The following is a 19515-nucleotide window of genomic DNA, read 5'->3' as shown; positions in this document are numbered from 1 at the left end:
CATTGGTCAGGTCTTAGAATCTATGAGCCACCTATTTCTATGTAGGGAGTGTGTGTGTGTGTGTGTGTGTGTGTGTGTGTGTATGTGTGTGTGCATGCGCGAGTGCGCACGCACATGCATGTATATGTGTATTGGGGTGGGGGTGCTATATAAAGCAGATGGGACACCAGCAGGGGCTTCAGTGGGAAACTAACCAGATTCCTCCCTCCATCTGTTTTTCTTAGTGATTGGCTTGCCCAAAGCCCAGAGAAGCAGTGGGAGCAAGCCAGTCCTCTTTGGTTGCTTGCATTGCTGGCAGAGGTGGAGGGGTACAGTGTAGAAGCAGGGAGGAATTAGGGGTGGTGGTGAGAACATGCTCAGGATTCAAGGCAGAACTGGGTTGGCTTTCCTGTGTGTCACTTATAAACTATGCAATTCTGGGCAAGCTAGTTAGTCTGTTAATCACTTGGCTTTATCCCTAAATTGGGATTAATACTAACATCCACATCCTGAGACTATTATGAAGATTAAATAGGGAAAGTGCTTATCCTTTTGCTTAGCCCAGAATAAGAAAACCAAACTCTAAGTGTCCCTGGACAACTGCAGTAATGTTCAAATTTATCTCCCTTCTGTTCTCGTCTCCCTATAACCCTTTCTCACGTAGTAACCACAATAACCTTTAAAAACATGTAAAGCCTACCTTGTTCCTTCGCAAAGGTTTTTCTTTGCTCTCACTTCCTCTCCTACTCCCTTGCTTTTGTGATCTAGACACTGGAATGATTTCTTTCTCAGTATACTGAGCACAGTCCAGACCCAGCTGATGCCCTTCTCATTCCCTCTGCCTGGCATCCTCTGCCTTCGACAGAGGGCACCTCCTGCCTGACAAAGGCCACCAAATCAAAAAGAGTCTATCATACATACCACCTGCTTTATTTTCATCAGTATCTGGATATATCAGTTTACTTATTTAATTTTTCATGTCATGTATATCCTACCTTACCCCCACTGTTGCTTCTTTTCCCTCCCCAGAATGCAAGTCCCTTATAAGGTTCTTTTATTTTTTTCACTGCTGTGTCCCTGGAACTTGGCACAGTGCTGGCAAGTGCTTAGTAAGTATTGGCTGAGTCAAGGAAAGGATAATACATCTTGTCCTGCCATCTCCACCTGATCCTTTCTTCAAAATATAACTCCAAGACTAAACTCCAGGGCAAGGTCATTTCCAACCATCACAGTTTTTAGGAATCTCTTTCTCTTGCAGATTTGAGAGGCACTTGGGATATGTTCCATCCATTTCCTTCTTAGCACATGTCCCTAAATACAGTTGGTGGTGTCTTTTCTCCACTTTCCCACAATTCTAGAACATATATAAAGAAGAAAATCCTCCAAATTCTTTTTATTGTGGCCAGAATAAAGCATGAGAGATATTGGCGTGAAAGTAAGTGATGTATTGAATATCAAGGTACCTGGAAAACACTTCATAAGTTCATGAAGAACTTATTAAATTATCTATCATTTATTTCAGATTTTAATAAAAGAAAGAAGAGTCTTTGAGCTTCCCTTTGTTAGCAAAAACAAAAACAAAAAACCCTAGTGATTTCATATCCTGTAGAAATATTACAATCCAAGAGAAAAGCAAAGCATTTTATGCAAGCATGCTACACAGAACAGAGATTGGGAGTTGTCAAAGACAACATGCCCACCACACAGTGTCCTTGACATCCTTCTAAATAATGGGTTTGAGTGCATTTGTGTATCATGGCATCTTAGAGAGCAGTTGACTTCAGTGGAACTGGCTCCTGTCTGCATTTTGCACAAATAAACAGTCTCAGTTTTTCTCTTTCTACAGTGGCATGAGGTGCTCTGATACAATTATTTGGGAATTGTATGGCTGCAGGGGAGGTTCTCATGCCACTCAAATGGCAGTGATAAGACAAAGCTTAGTCAGAGGACTCTGAAGGAGACTCAGATTTCAAAATCCTTTGTTGTTAGGGTGCAAATGTATTTGCCCACCCACTAGAAATGGCAGAAAAGATGGGGTAAAGAAGGACACACAGAACAGGGAGCATATGCCCCATTTAGATCACTGCTGTTTTTTTTTTTTTATATATATATATACTGGGGATTGAACCCAGGGGTGCTCTACCACTGAGCCACATCCACAATCCTTTTTATTTTTAATTTTTGAGAAAGAGTCTCACCAAGTGGCTGAGGCTGGTATCTACCTTGCCATTTTACTGCCTTGGCCCCCAGAGTCCCTGGGATTGAGGGTGTGTGCCCCTGTGCCCGGCTGTAACCTTGTAAGTCAAGGACCATTGGTCCAGTCCTTTCAAGTAATTCATTCACTCATTCAGCCAATACACTTTGACAGTCCACTGTGAGCCAGGGAACAGGGCCAGGTGATGAGTTATAGTGATGAATGAGACAGCTATGGTTTTTGCCCTCTGAACTGTCTCTGTTGAGCAAGATACTGGCAATCATTAAGAGGTTTTGATTTGGGAATTATTTAATTGAAAACTTTAGAGATAACATTTGCTTTCAACCTTGATTTTTATGTGATCTGAAAAACTCGGTTTTTATGTGGCTAACTATGTAGTAATTTTGTGTGGGTGTTTTTCATTGTCCTCATCATGGTTTAACAACTGTCCTTCCAAAATGTACAAACATATGTCCCTTTTTTCTTCGAATAATATTATGTTTTATCTAAATCTTCCATATATGTAGGAATTTATTTTGATTCAGGGTGAGATTATAGTATGTAACCTATTCATATTTCATGAACACGAAATGGATGCATTTATCATAACCTAACTACCTATAAATCTATTTGACTTTATTTATGGACTTTATTTTGTTCAAAAGACTGGTCTGTTTATTGCTACAATAAGAAATTTATATTACTTTTGAATATCTTTCTTATTAATTATCCTGCTGGGTGTGGTGGTGCACGCCTGTAATCCCAACGACTCAGGAGTCTCAGACTGGAGGATTGTGGGTTCAAAGTCAGCCTCAGCAAAAGCGAGGTGTTAGGCAGCTCAGTGAGACCCTTTTTCTAAATAAAAATGCAAAATAGGGCTGGGGATGTGGCTCAGTGTTCGAGTGCCCCTGAGTTCAATCCCTGGTACCCACCTCCCCTCCCAAAATCCCTTATGCCAGTAGTGGTGGCACACCCCTGTAATCACAGCAACTCTGGAGGCCGAAGCAGGAGGATCAAGGCCAAGGTGGGCTAAGGAGACTCCTCTATCAAAATTAAAAAAAAAAAAAAAAAAAAAAGGACGGGGATGTAGCTCAGTGATGAAACTCCCCTGGGTTCAATTCCTAGTACCAACAAATAAATAAATGCTGCTTATTTACTCATCTAATTTTTTTCCCTAGGAATTTTTATATAAACTGTAGATTCATTTTGTTATTTTAAGAAATTTTAAATTGTGGTTGTATTAAATTTATAAATTAATTTAGGAACGTTTGCATATTTATACTATTACCTCTTTTTGTTCTACCAAAATATGATTTTTATTTACTCAAGACTTCCTTTAATTATATGAGAATTTTAGAGCTTTCTTTTGATTTTATCAAGCTTATTTCTAGGAATTGTATTCCTATTCTAAACGGGATTTTTCTGCATTAACTTTCCCTGGTAGCCGTTGTTTGATCATAGAAATCTATTGATTCTTTTAAGTGGTACATTTGTCTTGGCCTCCTTATTGAAGTCCATTATGTGTAATACATTTTGGTTGGTAGTCTTTGGCTTTATAAATTTAAAGTTATTGTCCTCTGCAAATTGCTTTCACCTTTCTGACATTTATCCCTCTCATTTTGATTTCCTGATTACATGGGAAGCTAATGTATTAAATAATAACATGGTAACAAAAAGGCTTTTTTTTCCTCAATACTACAGGAAACAATTCTAGCTTTTAAATTATTAAACATGACTTTGGTTGTTATTTGATGTGAGTTTTCTAGCACACACACATATATATGACAAATATTATGTGTATATGGATGTATATAATCTTAAGGATCTAGTCATTGGAATCCATGTGGAATATTCCGTGCCTATTGGCATTGATCAAGAAGGTCAAATACTTTTTACTTTTAGAATGTGAATGGGAGTATTGAATCATCCTTGTGTTCCTTGATGATAAATTCTCTTAATCTCAAATTCCACTTGGCAACTTTCCATTTAGGACTTGAGTGTAATATTCACAGATAATATTAGTCTGTAGTATCCTTTATATATTTCATCTATGTCAGATTTGGGCATTGGTTTTCTGCTGACTTCATTAAAGGTATCTGGAGACTTTTCTTCTTTCTCTGTGTTCTGAATTGGGAAATTAGGGGAGGAATTATAACATTGCTGAAGTTCTAAAAGATGACATATGCCATTGGACCTTGCTCTTTTATGCAAGTGTAGGGTGAGGGCCGTGGGGGAACATTTTCTACGTTTATTTCAAGGATACTAGTCACTTTAGACTTTTTTTTTTTAATCTTTGAATTTATTTTGGCAATTTTATTTTTAAATTATCTTAGAATATCATTTTGTACAAAGGTGTACAAAATATTTTTCCAACATGTAAAATGATTATTTTTGAAAAATGTGAAATTACTTTGAATTCTATAACCTAACCAGTGTTGGTAGTGGTGGAATATTATTTATCACCTATGAATATTTACAGATAGAAGAATAAATAGGTGGATGGATAGGCAAACTCTAGATAGGGCAGAGGGTTGGAAGGGAAAGGAGGGAGCAGTGGGTTAGCAAGAATGGTGGAATGTGATGGACATCATTATCCAGAGTACATGTATGAAGACACAAATTGGTGTGAACATACTTTATATACAGAGTTATGAAAAATAGTGCTGTGTATGTGTAATAAGAATTGTAATGCATTCCACTGTAATTTATTTTTTTTAAAAATCAATAAAAACCTTATAGTACATTAGTGTACTATAGTAATTCATCATATTAATTTTACTTGAATTTAACAGAATCAAAAGAAACTCTAGGGATTACAGAATTTAATATAGTTGCTTATTTACCCTTAGAGATATCAGTTCCAAAGGATTCTTCCAAGGTTAAGAACTGAGAAAGTTATTAAAAATTTGGAGTAGTTTTTTAAAATCTGAATGTACTGCCTACATTTGAACATGTAGGTAATACCATGTTTGAATGTGATTTATTCCCCTGAGCTCATGCAGTTCAATCTCCAAATCCATGTGTTAATGGGATTAAGAAGTTGGAAACTTAATCCAACTGTGGTATTGAGGTGAGACCTTTGAAAAGTGATGGTTTAGATAAGGTCATTAGGTTGGAGCCCCCGTTATTAAATCTGTGTGGCTTTATAAGAAGAGGGACAGAGTCCGGACATATCTAGACATGTATATTCCCTGTCTCTTGCCGTATACTACCTTGGAACTCTGTCGGCCAGAAGGTCATTAGTGGAACTTAGCCAATGTCAGCACCATACTCTTGAACCTCCCCAACTGCAAATTAAATAAGCCTCTGTTCTTTATAACTTAGCTTGCTTCATGTAGTTCATTATAGTTAAAAAAAAAAGTGACTAAAAAAGGTGGTGAAGATGCACTCTTGAGATGTGAGTGAGGAGATGATTAGTATTACATATTCTACTTTCTAACTCCTAATTTTTATTGCTTATATTATTCTTCCTAAGAGTTTCTTACTTTTAACTTTCCATCTGTAGCTACTCTTTCCTAGATGTTCAGTCAAAATCCCAATTTATATGAATTCATGGTTCATGAATTTATTTCCTCTTCAGGTTCTGTTTTCCCAAGTTCTTTATTTTGAATTATTCTTGATTGGTGGAATTTCATTGTCAAGGAATGATTTTCAAGAAAGTCTCATGAAAATTTTATCCCCTGAACTTTTTTGTTTTGAAATTGTCTCTCTTTTGCCTTTATCTTTGGAAAAAAAAAATCCTGGGTACCTGATTTCTTTCTCTTGAACCATTGCAGAATTTATTAAATGTCTGCATAGCATTTCATGGAAAGAATGTCAATTCTGTATTCACAGTCAATTATTCCCAATCTTCTGTTATTATAAAAAAGCATACCATGATATTCTTCTGCACATTTTTAAAAAACATTTATGTGACTTTTCCATTAGAGTAAATTTAAAGTAGAACTGTAGGTCAATGTAAATATGCACATTAAGATATTTAGAAACGTACTAAACTACTCTCAGAGATTATTTAATTTATGCTCCTTTCAGCCAGCAGTGCACAGAGGGACTTATTATTTCCATTGTTATTACCAGTGGGTTTTAGTAGTTCTCTGAATATATGTGAATTTGGTAGGCAAAAAATATTTTTCTGATCTTTTAAATTCTGTTCCTTAGTAAGATTTAAGATTTCGTACTTTGTAAACTGCCCTTTATCATTCTCTACTATTTTCCTAGGAGAGGTGTTGATGGTATTGTTGAAAGAACATTTTATATATGAAGAATATATATGTGCATGTGTATGAGTCGAGGAGGGAGAATAGTGCAAGTGTAATATAGTGCAAGTGGTGAATCTTGGTGAAAGGTATATATGAATTCCTTTGTTTTCTTATAGCTTCTCCATAGGTTTAAAATTAATTCAAAATAAAATGTTAAATGTTTCCTTTTTCCTCAAAAAAGTATAAAGTGAAATTTCTCAAATTTTTGGTATGTATTGAAAATATTTTACAGTTTGTCTTTCATTTTTTTCTTCTATTATACTTATGATAATCAACGAGTGCTAAATCTTTTGAGTAATAATTTTTATAAGAAACAAAATATTTTCCCACTTTCAATTTTCCATACATTACAAAAGGAAAAGTAGTATAGTAGTGAAAGCTGGCAGACGTACTATAAACAAGGGATGAATATTAACATAAATAATGAGGCATTATTATCTTCCTGGTGTAAGTCACTAAAAAGGACATAATATCACTTATGTAATAGTCTTGCCAAACACATGTAATTTGAATGTAACCATGAGAAAATATGAGGCAAATTAAAGTTGAATAGAATTTTATAAAACATCTTTTTTTAAAAAAAATCTAAAAACTCATGGCAACTGAATGAATTGTGTTATTCTGGATTAGATTCTTTCTTAACATTATTAACACTATAGGCAGCATTATTGAGACAATAGGCAAAATTTGAATATGGAATGTAAGTTATAAAATAAAACTGTATCACACAATGGAATTTTACTCAGCCATAAAGAAGAATGAAATTATGGCATTTGCTGGCAAATATATGGAACTCGAGAATATCATGTTAAGTGAAATAAATCAGTCCCCAAAACCCAAAGGTCAAATGTTCTCTCTGATATGTGGATGCTGACTCACAATAGGTGGTGGGGAGAAGGAGGGGAGGTTCATCCATGGGGTGAAATGGGGGGAAGGGAGGGAGGATGGAAATGGGAAAGACAGTAAAATGAATCAGACCAGTGAAACTCCACATGATGTTCAGCCATAAAAATGGAAAGTTATACTCTATGTATGTATGATATGTCAAAATACATTCTACTGTCATGTATAACTGAAAAGAACAAATTAAAAAAATTGTATAACGTTGACTGTACTGATTTTTATAATTGAATTATGATTGTGAAAGTAATGTTTTTGTACTTGAAAACACACTTGAAACATCAGGGATAAAGGCAACATATTTTCAATGATTCAGAGAAGTACGATAGGAGAGTGTGTGGTATGTGTTTATATATGTGCATGTGTATGAGGCGAGAAGGGAGAATAGTGCAAGTGTAATATAGTGCAAGTGGTGAATCTTGGTGAAAGGCATATATGAATTCCTTTGTTTTCTTATAGTTTCTCCATAGGTTTAAAATTAATTCAAAATAGAATGTTAAATGTTCCTTTTTCCTTAAAAAAAAAAGTGTAAAGTGAAATTTCTCAATCTTCTTTATCATTTCTGGTTTTCATGCCATGATTGAAAAAACCTTTATCTCAAGATCATAAGAATTTTTTTCTATGATTTCATTTTCACATTGATCTTTGATCTATCTGAAATTTGATGTTGAAGCAAGAAAATGAGCCAGGTTTTCTTACCTAAATGTCTAGCCAATTTTCCCCACAATGTCTACCAAATAATCACCCTTTTCTTGCTGGTGGTCAAAGTATATATATAATACGTACGCAAATTCCATATGTCGTACATATATGTAATATTTCTCTGCCTTGGATTTGCATTCCTTTGATGCATTCATTTGTGTATCTCAGTACTCATTACTCCTCCTGGTCATTCTTGCATATGTATTCTTCCAAATGTTAAATATTTCAGAGAATTGTTTCAAAACGTTTAAATGTGGGGATGATTTGATTTGAGCAGCACACAAATCAATTAGAAAGGCTTTGCAATATTGAACTTTTCAATCAGCAATGTAGATCTTTCCATTTTTAAAAATCTCTTCTTAAATCCCTTCATGGAGGTTTTTTAAAAAAAATTTTTTAGTTAAAAAAAATTGTCCCTAAGTATACGTTTAAATTTTTCATACTTTTGTAATTTTGAATGGAACCCCTACCCCCACCCATGATGTCCATATAAATAGTTGGCTGGTTATTATTTTTTAATAGCATCAGTTTAAACATTCAATTTTGACCAACCAATCTATTTAATTTTTTGATCATTTCTAATTATCAGTTATTTATCTAGTTTGCTAGGTATAAAGTTATGGTATCAGCATATAAAGATGGTTTTGTCTTCTTTATAATATATATTGCCACATTACATTTTAGATTCTTTGAAAATTCTAACAATATATATTATAATCAGGCAGAAACCAACAAATTTATTTTCATTTTCCAAATTAAGAAAAAGGAGAGAACAGTTGTATTATATTTTAAGAGGTCTACAGAAATAAAGTGAGATGTTGAACTTTTTGTTGAGCATGACAAAATTATTCATCAACCAACAAACCAGCCATATAACTGTTCGTCTGTCCATTCATCCATCCATCCATCCACCAAACCTATTCAATAAATGATTACTGCTTGTCTCTTCTATGCCATGGATCCTTGTGGATACAATAAGGAAAACATAATCCTTGCTTTTATAGAATTGGGGGACAGGGAGAGTAAGAGAGAAAATCACAAGTGCACAATTTTTTTTTATTAGAGTATTATATTTATACATAGTAGTTGGGTTCATTTGGACAAAATCTCCATGCGTGGGATTTTATTAACTCTATTTCAGTCCCCATATTCCTCTTTCCCTCCTCTTCTCCTTTCTAGACTCTACTAATCTTCCTCTCGCCCATTTATTTATTTATTTTTGATTGGTGCGTTCTACATATACATAAAGGTGAAATCCCCTGTGGTGTATTTACATATGCACATATTGTGATTTTGTTGAATTCTGGATTTCCTTCCCTTTCCCGTCCCTCCTCCCTCTCTATTGCCTTCTTCTACCCCACTGATCTTCCCTATATCTTTATGATTTCTGATCCCTTCCTCCATCACCACCTTCTTCCCCTTATTTTGTTAACTTCCAAATCTGAGGAAACATTTGACCCTTGACTTTCTGAGTCTGACTTATTTCACTTAGCAACGATATTCTGTGTTTCCATCCATTTACCCACAAGTGCCTTAATTTCATTCTTCTTTATGGCAGAGTAAAACCCCATTATGTATATAAACCACAATTTCTTTCTTCTTTCTCTTTTTTTTTTTTTTTGAGGATTGAACTCAGGGGCACTGGACCACAGAGCCGCATCCCCAGCCCTGTTTCGGAATTTTTTTAGAGACAGGGTCTTGCTGAGTTTACTTATTGCCTCACCATTGCTAAGGCTGGTTTTGATCTCATGATCCTCCTGAGTCACTGGGATTACAGGCATCCATCACTATGCCTGGCTAACACAATTTCTTAGTCCATTCATCTATTGATGGGTATCTGGGCTGAGTCCATAATTTGGCTGTTGTAAATTGTGCTAATATGAACACCGAAGTGGTTTTATCACTATAGCAAGCATGCGATTTTAATAGCATTTAAGGTAAAGAAAGCATTCAGTGTTTTGGAAACACATAAAAGGGGCACCTACCCAGCCTGAAGACTTGCTGAAGGAGGGTGGCATCTAAAGAGATTTCTGAAGGAAATACTTAAATGGAAGAAAGACAAACCACACTCTCAATAAATGCATTGTGCTATGTTGTTGCTTTGAAACCATGGGGTATGAGCTTGTCTAAGTGTTTAGCAGTCATTCTGAAATCTTCATGGCTCTTAAGATTTTCAATTTGCCTTTGCAGCTCAAGGGCCCAATGGCACTCTGGAGAACCCAGCCCTGGACACAAGTCTCCTGGAAGAGTTCTTGGGCAATGACTTTGATTTGGGGGTCTTGTAAGTAATGAGAAAACTGCTCTCCCTGTAATGTTTAAGAATTTATGAAATAATTAAATAAACTGGGAATGATCCTCCTTTTCCATTTTTTTTTCCCAAAAGAGCTTGGTAGGATCGGTATTACTTCTTCTAATTATTATACAATACCAACTTTCTATTATAATGTCAATCTTCTTTGGCAGATTTCACCAGCGAGGCCTAGAGTTTTCTTTGTGGGAAGTTCCCCCTGTTCCCTTCAACCCCTGCCCTTGCAACTGATTTGATATTTTTGGGATATGGAACTCTTCAGGTTATTAATTGGTAGTTGTCAGCTTAGGCAGTTTGTGTCTGTCAATGAATTTGTCTGGTGCATATGTCCATTGGTACAAAGTTCTTCATATTTCCTTATTGTATTTTATCTATCTATTTATCTATCTATCTATCTATCTATCTATCTATCTATCTATTAGTACCGGGATTGAACTTAGGGGCACTCAACCACTGAGTCACATCCCCAGCCCTATTTTGTATTTTATTCAGAGACAGAGTCTCACTGAGTTGCTTAGTGCCTCACTGTTGCTAAGGCTGGCTTTGAACTCACGATCCTCCTGTCTCAGCCTCCCAAGTTGCAGGATTATAGGCATGCACCATAGTGCCCAGCCCTTATTATATTTTAATGTGGTGATGATTCTCTTGTTCTTAATATCAGTAGTTTGTATCTTTGTTTTTCTCTATCAATCTAACAGGTGGTTTATCAATTTTCCTAGCTTTTTCACAGAACCAGATTAAATTTATATTCTTGATTGTTTTTCTGTTTTCTGTTTCACTGGTTTCTGCTTTCATTCCCTTCCCTTCTTTTTTTTTTTTTTTCCTTCCTTTTTAAATTTTTTCACAGGGTCTTGCTAAGTTGCCCAGGCTGGCCTCAAACTTGCAATCCTCCTGCCTCAACCTTCCAAGTTACCTGGATTGTCACTGCACCTGGCTACTGCCCTTATTTTCTGATGTAAATATGGATAGTCCATCTTTCTTTTCTTTTCTTTTTTATAGTTGTAGATGGACAGCTTGCTTTTATTTTATTTGTTTCATTTTTATGTGGTGCTAAGGATTGAACCCAGTGCCTCACGCATGGTAGGCAAGTGCTCTGCCACTGAGCTACAGCCTCAGCCCATACATCTTTCTTTTTTATTCTTAATTTAGACACAGTTAAACTCAATTTTTTTGTATATAATTCTGTAAGTTTTCACAAATTCATAAAGTCATGTCACTACTCTCCCAATCAGGACACAGAACAGTCCCTTCACCTGCAAAATGTCTTTTCCTTTTCCCCTTTGTTGTCAAACCTCCTACCCTAACCCCTGGTAACCTCTGAATTGTTCTCTGTCCCTATAGTTCTGCTTTTCTCCAGGATGTCACATAAATGAAACACATAGTATATAACCTTTTGGATCTTCTGTTTCTCATCGAACAGATTGTCTTTTTATCAACAGTTCATTCCTGTTTATTGCTGGGAGAGAATTTGCTTATCCATTTACCCACTGAAGGACATTTTGATTATTTCCACTTTATGGCAATGATGAATAATGTTTCTATAAACATTCATGTACAGATTTTTGTGTCATCAAAAGTTGAAATTTCTCAGGGCTGGGATATAGCTCAGTTGGTTGAGTGCTTGCCTCACATGCAGAAGGCCCTGGGTTTGATCCCCAAAACAAACAAACAAAAGTTTAAATTTCTCTAGAGTAAGTACTTAGAATAAGGACTGCTAAGTCATAATGGATGATCCAGTATATGATCATTCATATGTTAAACTGTAAAACTTGCCACCTTTTTCAGAGTGACCATACTGCTTTATTACCATTAGTCATGTTGAGGTATCTAGCTGCTTCTTTCCATTATTCGTTCTTCATATTGTCAATTGAAAAAATTTTAACATAGCCATCCACACAGGTTTGTAGTGGCATCTCGTTGTGTTTTAATTTCATTTCATGTGCTTATTTGCCATTCAAACATTTTCTTTGGTTAAGTTTCTGTTCGAATCTCTTGCCCATTAAAAAAAAAAAAGTGAGGTTACTTTCTTATCTTATTGTTGAGAAAATTTAAAGTTTATTCTGTATATAAGAATTTTATTAGATATTTTAATAGTGAGTACTTTTTGCTGGTCTGTAGCTTATGTTCTCATTCTCTTAACAGTAACCTTTTTTCAGAGCAAAAGTTAATTTAATTTTAATTTTAATGTCCAGTTTATAGAATTTTTCTTATATGATTTGTGCTTTATATCTAAGAAATATAGAGTTTGCCTGATCCAAGTCCCCCAATTTCTTTTTCTATGAGTTTTAGAGGTTTACATTTTACGTTTTTGTCTGTGATTCATTTTGAATTAGTTTTTGTTTAAATAAATAAATACACACATATAATGTGTATACATGCAATGTTTTATGTATATGTAATGTATTTTATATATACACAGGATGTTATATGTATCTCACTACATTTTCCTTGTCCATTCATCCACTGGACACTGAGGTTGACTATTTGGTTCCATCATCTTGGCTATTGTGGAGAGTGCTGCCATAAATATAAGAGTACAGATCTTTTCAAACTACTGATTTCATCTCCTTTGGTTATGTACTCAGTGGTGGGACTGCTGGATCATATGATAGTCCTATTTCTAGTTTTTGAGGAATTTCCATACTGTTTTCCATAATGGCTGTAGTTACTTTGGAACCATAGTGTTTGAATTCTCCTTTCTCTACCTATTTGCTACCATTTTTGTTGTTGTTGTTTGTTTGTTTGTTTTATAATAGTTATTTTAACTAGGGTGGGATGGTATATCATTGTGATTTCATCTGCATTTCCTTGATGATTAGCAGTGTTGAGATTTTTTTCATCTATTTGGCTATTCATAGATCAATTTTATTGCTCTTTTCAAATAACCAGCTTTTGGTTTCATTGATTTTGGTCTGTTGGGCTTGTTTTCAGTTTCACTAACTTCCATTCTTATTCTCATTCTTCTGTTTGCTTCGAGTTTAGTTTGCTTTTTTTTTTTTTTTTTTTTTTTTAGTTTCTTGAGGTGGAAACTTAGTTCTTAATAGGAGACCATTCTTTGTTTGCTAATTTAAGCCGTTGACACTATACATTTTTCTTTCTGTTTGGTTTAGCTGCATATCTGTGTTTTGATATGAGTGAACTGTAGCTACATACATTTAAAAGTTTTAGACAATGTTATAATTTTTGCTTTTACTTTCATACATGTTGAAGAATTTAAGAAGAAGAAAAATTGTTCATTATAGTGACCTAAGCATTTATCATTTTTGTTGGTCCTCTTCATTTGGGAAGCTCTATTATTGTTTCTGGTGTTGTCTTTCACTGTAAGAGCCCCTTAGCCTTTCTTTTATTTATAGCAGATCTGTTGGCAATGGGTCCTTTTAGTCTTCCTCCACTGAAAATGTATTTATTTTACTGTCATTCTTAAAGTAGATTAAAAAAAAAAAAACTTTTAGTTGTATGTGGGCACAATACCTTTATTTTATTTATTTAGTTTTATGTGGTGCTGAGGATTGAACCCAGTGCCTCACATGTGCTAGGCAAGCACTCTACCACTGAGCCACAACCCCAGTCCCTTAAAGTATTTTTTTTTCCAGATGTAGAAATCTTGATCAAGAGGAGTTTTTTTTTCTTTTCAGCACTCCTAAAAGGTTGACCCACTATCTTCAGGTCTCCATGATTTCTGATGAGAAACAGACAATTATTTGAATTATTGTTCCCTGTACATAATGTCCCCCCGCCCTCTGCTGGTAGAATTTTCTTTGCTTGGATTGTAATGTGTCTGAGTACAAGCATGGTTTTCTTTGAAAGTGTACTGTTTGAGACTTGCTCAACTTTTGAAACTATAAACTTGTACTTTTCATTACATCTGGAAAGTTTTCAGCTGTTATTTCCTCATATTTGTTTTTCTGTACCAATGTCTTTCTTTTCTCCTTCTAGGATTCCAACAATCCAAATGTTAGACCTTTTGATATTGTACACAGTTTTCTGAGGTTCACTTCATATTTTCAATTTTCTCCTCTCTTTTGTTCATATTGGATAATTTCAACTGATCTGTCTTTAAAAGTTCACTGGCCCTCCTCTGACATTGTCATCTCTGTTCTGTCACTGAGCCCACTTTGACATGACTATAAATGTCCCTGCCAAGACAGAGAGCAAAATCAGGCCAGAATCTCAATAGTCAAGGGGAAACCTATTTGTGGATATTTCTAGTACCTGGCTCTTACTACTCTTTGCCAATGGAAACATCCTTGCCAACAGACTCTGGGAAGAAGAGAGCCTCAACATTTTGTAAGCAGGTGAGTTAAACATACACACATCCCTACAGAGCTAGTGTGTTGCCAAGCATCTGAGCCCATATACTCTGAGCCAGCTCTTTGGCTCCAGGAACACCAATTGCCCCTGCACTTACCCTCACATGGCTCACTCTGTCCAAGCAGCTGGTGTGAATTCAGGTGATCAGTGTTGTATTCTTAGTGTCCATAGTGATAACAGTCCTTCCTGCAGGACTGCAGATATCCACTTACAGGCTTCCCAGTTGCAACTGAGTTCCACACTTAGTTTGCCCCAAAATATTTCCTCCTTATCTTTGGGAGTGGTTTGAGGGGGCAGGTTGTAGATGATGTAGAGAAGGAAGTTAATATTGTTGGGCATTTACTAAGTGTTGGGCCTTGTTCTTTGCACTTTATACAGTTATTTATTTAACCCATATTTGATGTTACATATTTCCTTCTCTTAACAAAGCAGTCAAATAGATAGTATGTTTATAATATTAAATTTATTGTGTATATTTTACAGAGGAGGAGTCTGAGAGGTTAAGTGAGACTCCCTAGATCAATAAGTAGCAAAACTGGGATAAAAATCTGCCTGGCTCCAGAAAACATACCCTTTCTCCTACATATAGCTTGTAGATTAATAAATATTTTAGGGAATGTTTTGAAGAAATCTGAACCTCAGGGAAATATATTTTATTTTATTTTTTTCCACATTTTTATTAGTGCATTTAAATGATACATAACAGGATTCATTGTTACATATTCATTCATGTACATGGTATAACAATATAATTTGGTCAATGTCATTCTTGGGGAAATATTTTTAAAGTGTCTAAAATTATCTATCAAAGGGTTTGATTGGGCTTGGGAGGCTGAGCCAGGAGGATCAAGAGTTCAAAGGCAGCCTCAGCAAAAGCGAGGTGCTAAGCAACTCAAAGAGACCCTGTCTCTAAATAAAATACAAAATAGGGCTGGAGATGTGGCTCTGTGGTCTATTGCCCCTGAGTTCAATCTCTGGAACCGATCCCCACCCCCCAAAAAGGGTGTGATTCAGAATGGATCTGAGCCTCAGATTGTTGGAGTTCATGGTCATTAAAGTCCTCAGATCAGATAACCGGTCACTACTTGGTAAGTGCTCAGGTGCAGGCAGGGAGGTGGGGCTGCAGTAGGTCTCTGTGGGAACAAGCAGAAACAGGTCTAGTCCCTGGCCTCAGGGATGCTGGCTGGTTGAGTGATCATCACAACCTGCACAAACACTCTGTGTTCTGAGTATTTCTCACACCAGGCTCTTTAGGCAGTTTGGCAGGATTTCTCCCAGTTGCCCCCATGGCCAGGGTTTTCTTGGTTTCTGCCTGAGGGGGCCCAGCTGCAATTCCAACCTGGGTTTACTACAAATCCTTAATTACTTACTTTGTTCTAAATTGCCCTGTATTGTGCCTTTAAACAATGTCAGTGACAACTCCTTATGTAAATGATCTAAGATACTACTAGGCTACAAAATTACCAAGAGCTGGTTTGAATGTCGTAGACAGATTTTTTCAGATCTATATAAATGTATTAAAAACTAGAAGTATTGGTTCTGTAAAGCAAATTTCCCCCTAAATGCTCTATAGGAAATTTGTTCCAGGAGCTGCTGTGGGGAAAGAAAGAAAATTCCATAATCAGTAAATAAACTTGTGACTCACTGGCTTAAACCAAATTAAATGAGCCTCTTTTTGTTTTTTCAGAAGCACTTCTCAGAGCTTTTGATGCGCTAATGAGAAACTGGAGAAGGGAAATGATATTCCACATTCCTCAAATTTATTTAGCTACAGACCCCTTTTAGTAGGCAAGTATTCACATATGAGGTTGGGATTTGCTACTTAGGACTTTCTCGTCCTTCTGTGAAAATCAAATTGTCAGGGAGAGTTGGGACCAGTCCTATCAGCATGTGCAGGTTCCTGCAAATTGCCCTTAATGCTTTATCTCCACATGTGATAGAGTCCAGGTACCTAATTGTCTAGAGGAGCAGGCTGAGGCCCTCTCGGATTTTCTAGGTTATTCTACTAGGTACACCGGTTGTAAGCGCAAAATGAGGGGTGCAGACCTCTACAGATTCAGGGAAGCCATTTATTGTTCTTCACGGACTTGGGCGGCGTGGGGACTCATTTTCTGGATGCGAAAATGGCCATGGATTACAGAGGGGATTTTGGTTTTATAGGGAACAATTAGGGAGTTTCATCATTGGAACTTGTGGGTGTGCCCTTTGGACAGTCAGGGGCTAGTTATGAAGGTTAAAACTTTTAACTCAGGAGGGCAGCTGTAAAAGGTTGAAATTCATTGTTACCTGGAGAGATAGAAGTCCAGATGGTGAGGGTGGGTATTTCTTCTTCTGGAATTTATTGTCTGGTTCCAGAGTTTCAGTATTTGCCTCCATCCTTCAGGGCCCATTGTTCAGTATTTATTGTGTGTAAATAGGACTAATTTGCAATGGGGGAAGGTCAAAATGCAGAGCCTAATATTCAGTATTCACCCGTTGTTATCAGGAAAGGATTTACTGGAAGGTCAATGCTTAGCTAGTTTCCACTCCCTCCTCCTGAGCTGCATTATCTCTCAGCTTCTCTTTGGGGGTTGTTTTGTAGGATTATTATTTTCCATAACTCTTCATAGCTGAGCTGGAGTGATGGGATATCCTGGGAAGTGTCCAGATGTGGAATGCTGTTTGGAAAGAGGGAGCAAGACATGTAAGGGGCAGCATGAAACTCCAGAGGGTGCAGTGGAAAATACACAAGATTGTGTGTGAGAGAGTGTGTAGAGAAAGGAAAGTTCTGGAAAAAAAAGGCTAGCAGCTATGCAAGACAGGCTTCATTTCCTTGGGGGAAAAAAAATTGCCCAGAGTTCACCTGCTGCTTTCCTGTACTCAAAGTAGGAGCCAGAGAGCCGTGGCATTGGTATCTCCTGGGTGCTAAAAGTGTGGCATTTCAGGCCTCACACAGAAACGCTGGATCAGAATCAACATTTTGACAGGATTCCTGTGGGTTTCATATCCATATTATGGTCTGAGAAGCTCTGCATTAGGTCACATGAACACGCCTCCTCCGCCCACCTCTCAAGTTCCAAGCCGATACAGTCACATATCACTTAACGTTGAGGATACATTCCAAGAACATGTAACAACGTGGGGTATACTCACATCAATCACGCACAGGAAAATTTGAGTATCATAGGTTGCTACGATGTCTTTAGCGGGTATAATCTTACAGGATCACTGTCAATGACAGGTAGAAAGCATATATAGCACATGTACAATTAGTAGTTTAGTTTGCTTAAGTATGCTGGATGGGGGTCGATATCCTCATGAGCTTTAGGTTGGCCTTGAGGCCCTACCTACAGGGTAAGAGGGAACCAAATGAGTGCACTCAGTTACCTGGGGGGAGGGTGTTTGAATAGGTGACTTCCTAAGAAGGGGTTATGTAGAGACACAGGAAGTCATGAAGGAATCTGCTCTAGGTTTCATTTTATTTCATTCTAATGGATGAGCTTCAGCATCTGATATTAGGATTTTACTTAGGACCTGGCTTATTGGGGTTGAATGGCATAAAGAATTAGGAGCTGATTGCCAGCTGCATGTCTCAATTCTGCCACCTGCGGAGAGGGCCCATAAACTCTTTAGTGTGATGTCGCAAGAGGGCGTGAGGTACAAGTTGTTCTTGAGAAGAACTTATTAATAGCTGAGGTCATTGGCTGACTTGACTCCTGGGTTCAAACTAATGCAGAAAGAGGAAGATTGGGCCAATGCATTACCTGTACTCCTCCACTCTAAGGATATATTTGTGCAAAACAAAATAACCTGTAATAATTAATTGGATTAGGATGGTCTGCATTTACATCCTGATATTTAGGGGTAAACTCTGGTGGTGAACCTCCATCTCCAGTGTGGAGAGTAGTGCAGGATGAATAATCTTAACCTGGGTTTCATCACCTGTGGATTAGGAATAATAACAGTACCCTTTTACATGGGGGTTGTAAAGAGGAGGCGAGATTACATGTGCAAGACTCATCACAATAGTTGTGAATCCAAGTCCAGAGGACTCAGCAGGGCAGAACAATCTCAAATAACAGTGTTTTTCTTGAGGTTCATCAACACCCTTGATTTTAACGGTTTGCTTAGTTTTGAAGGAAACTATCATTAATCCTTCCTTCAAATTCTCTGAAAAGAACTGCAAAATTTCTTTAAATATATTAAATTGCATTGAGTATGGAAACGATTGAATTACCATGAAATAAAAAAGAAGCTGTGGTTAAGTTTGGAGAGTAAATTATAAGGAAAAGATAAAATTTTTAAATCTCGATTTTAACACCATCAGTATACATTGCTGTCCTGGAACACAGGGATTCTTTCATTTTTTTTAAAATTTTATTTTTTTTCTTTTTTTTTTAATTGGTTGTTCACAACATAGGAATTCTTTCATATTTCTCTGAAGAGTGAATTTCTTGTTTTAGTAGGCAACTGCTTTGCTTAGACTCAAACCATAAACTGTCTCTTGGGAAGGAGCCTACATTTCTGTTCCTGCCCCACACACATATCCATGGTTCGGCTCAGCAAGAGACTTGGGCGGTTATGCACAGAATCAGGGTTCCCTCTCTCTGAACCTCTGTTTTCCAATATTTCCCTTGCAATTTTTTTTTTTCACCAGCCTTGTCTATCCCAAACTCTGTCTTCTTGTTCTTCAGGCCAGAATAATTGTGGGGTTTTATTGATGTTTTATCTATTCTATGTTCTAACATTGATCAGCCTTCAGGCAAAAAGCTGTAACCAGGTAACTCACTCTCTGCCATTGCCTTCTTCAAAATTTCAATGCTCCTCCAGAGTCTTGTTGCTCTTTTTTTCCACTTTCCATTGTCTTTGGATATATATATATA

The 19515-nt window shown here is 36.6% G+C and overlaps 1 protein-coding gene across 1 annotated transcript in view; it reads left to right on the top strand.

Moving 5' to 3' along the window:
- Myrfl (myelin regulatory factor like) overlaps positions 1–19515 on the top strand; it is a 115314-nt gene that overhangs the window by 24053 nt on the left and 71746 nt on the right. The window contains exon 2 of the mRNA XM_026386648.2: positions 10225–10315. Within this exon, the coding sequence (XP_026242433.2) occupies positions 10225–10315 (91 nt within the window). The remainder of the gene's footprint in view (positions 1–10224; positions 10316–19515) is intronic.

This window comes from Urocitellus parryii, chromosome 5, assembly GCF_045843805.1.
Source record: "Urocitellus parryii isolate mUroPar1 chromosome 5, mUroPar1.hap1, whole genome shotgun sequence".
Taxonomy (NCBI): Eukaryota; Metazoa; Chordata; class Mammalia; order Rodentia; family Sciuridae; genus Urocitellus; species Urocitellus parryii.
Note: the sequence above shows the minus strand (reverse complement) of the source record. Positions and strands in the feature narration are given on the sequence as shown.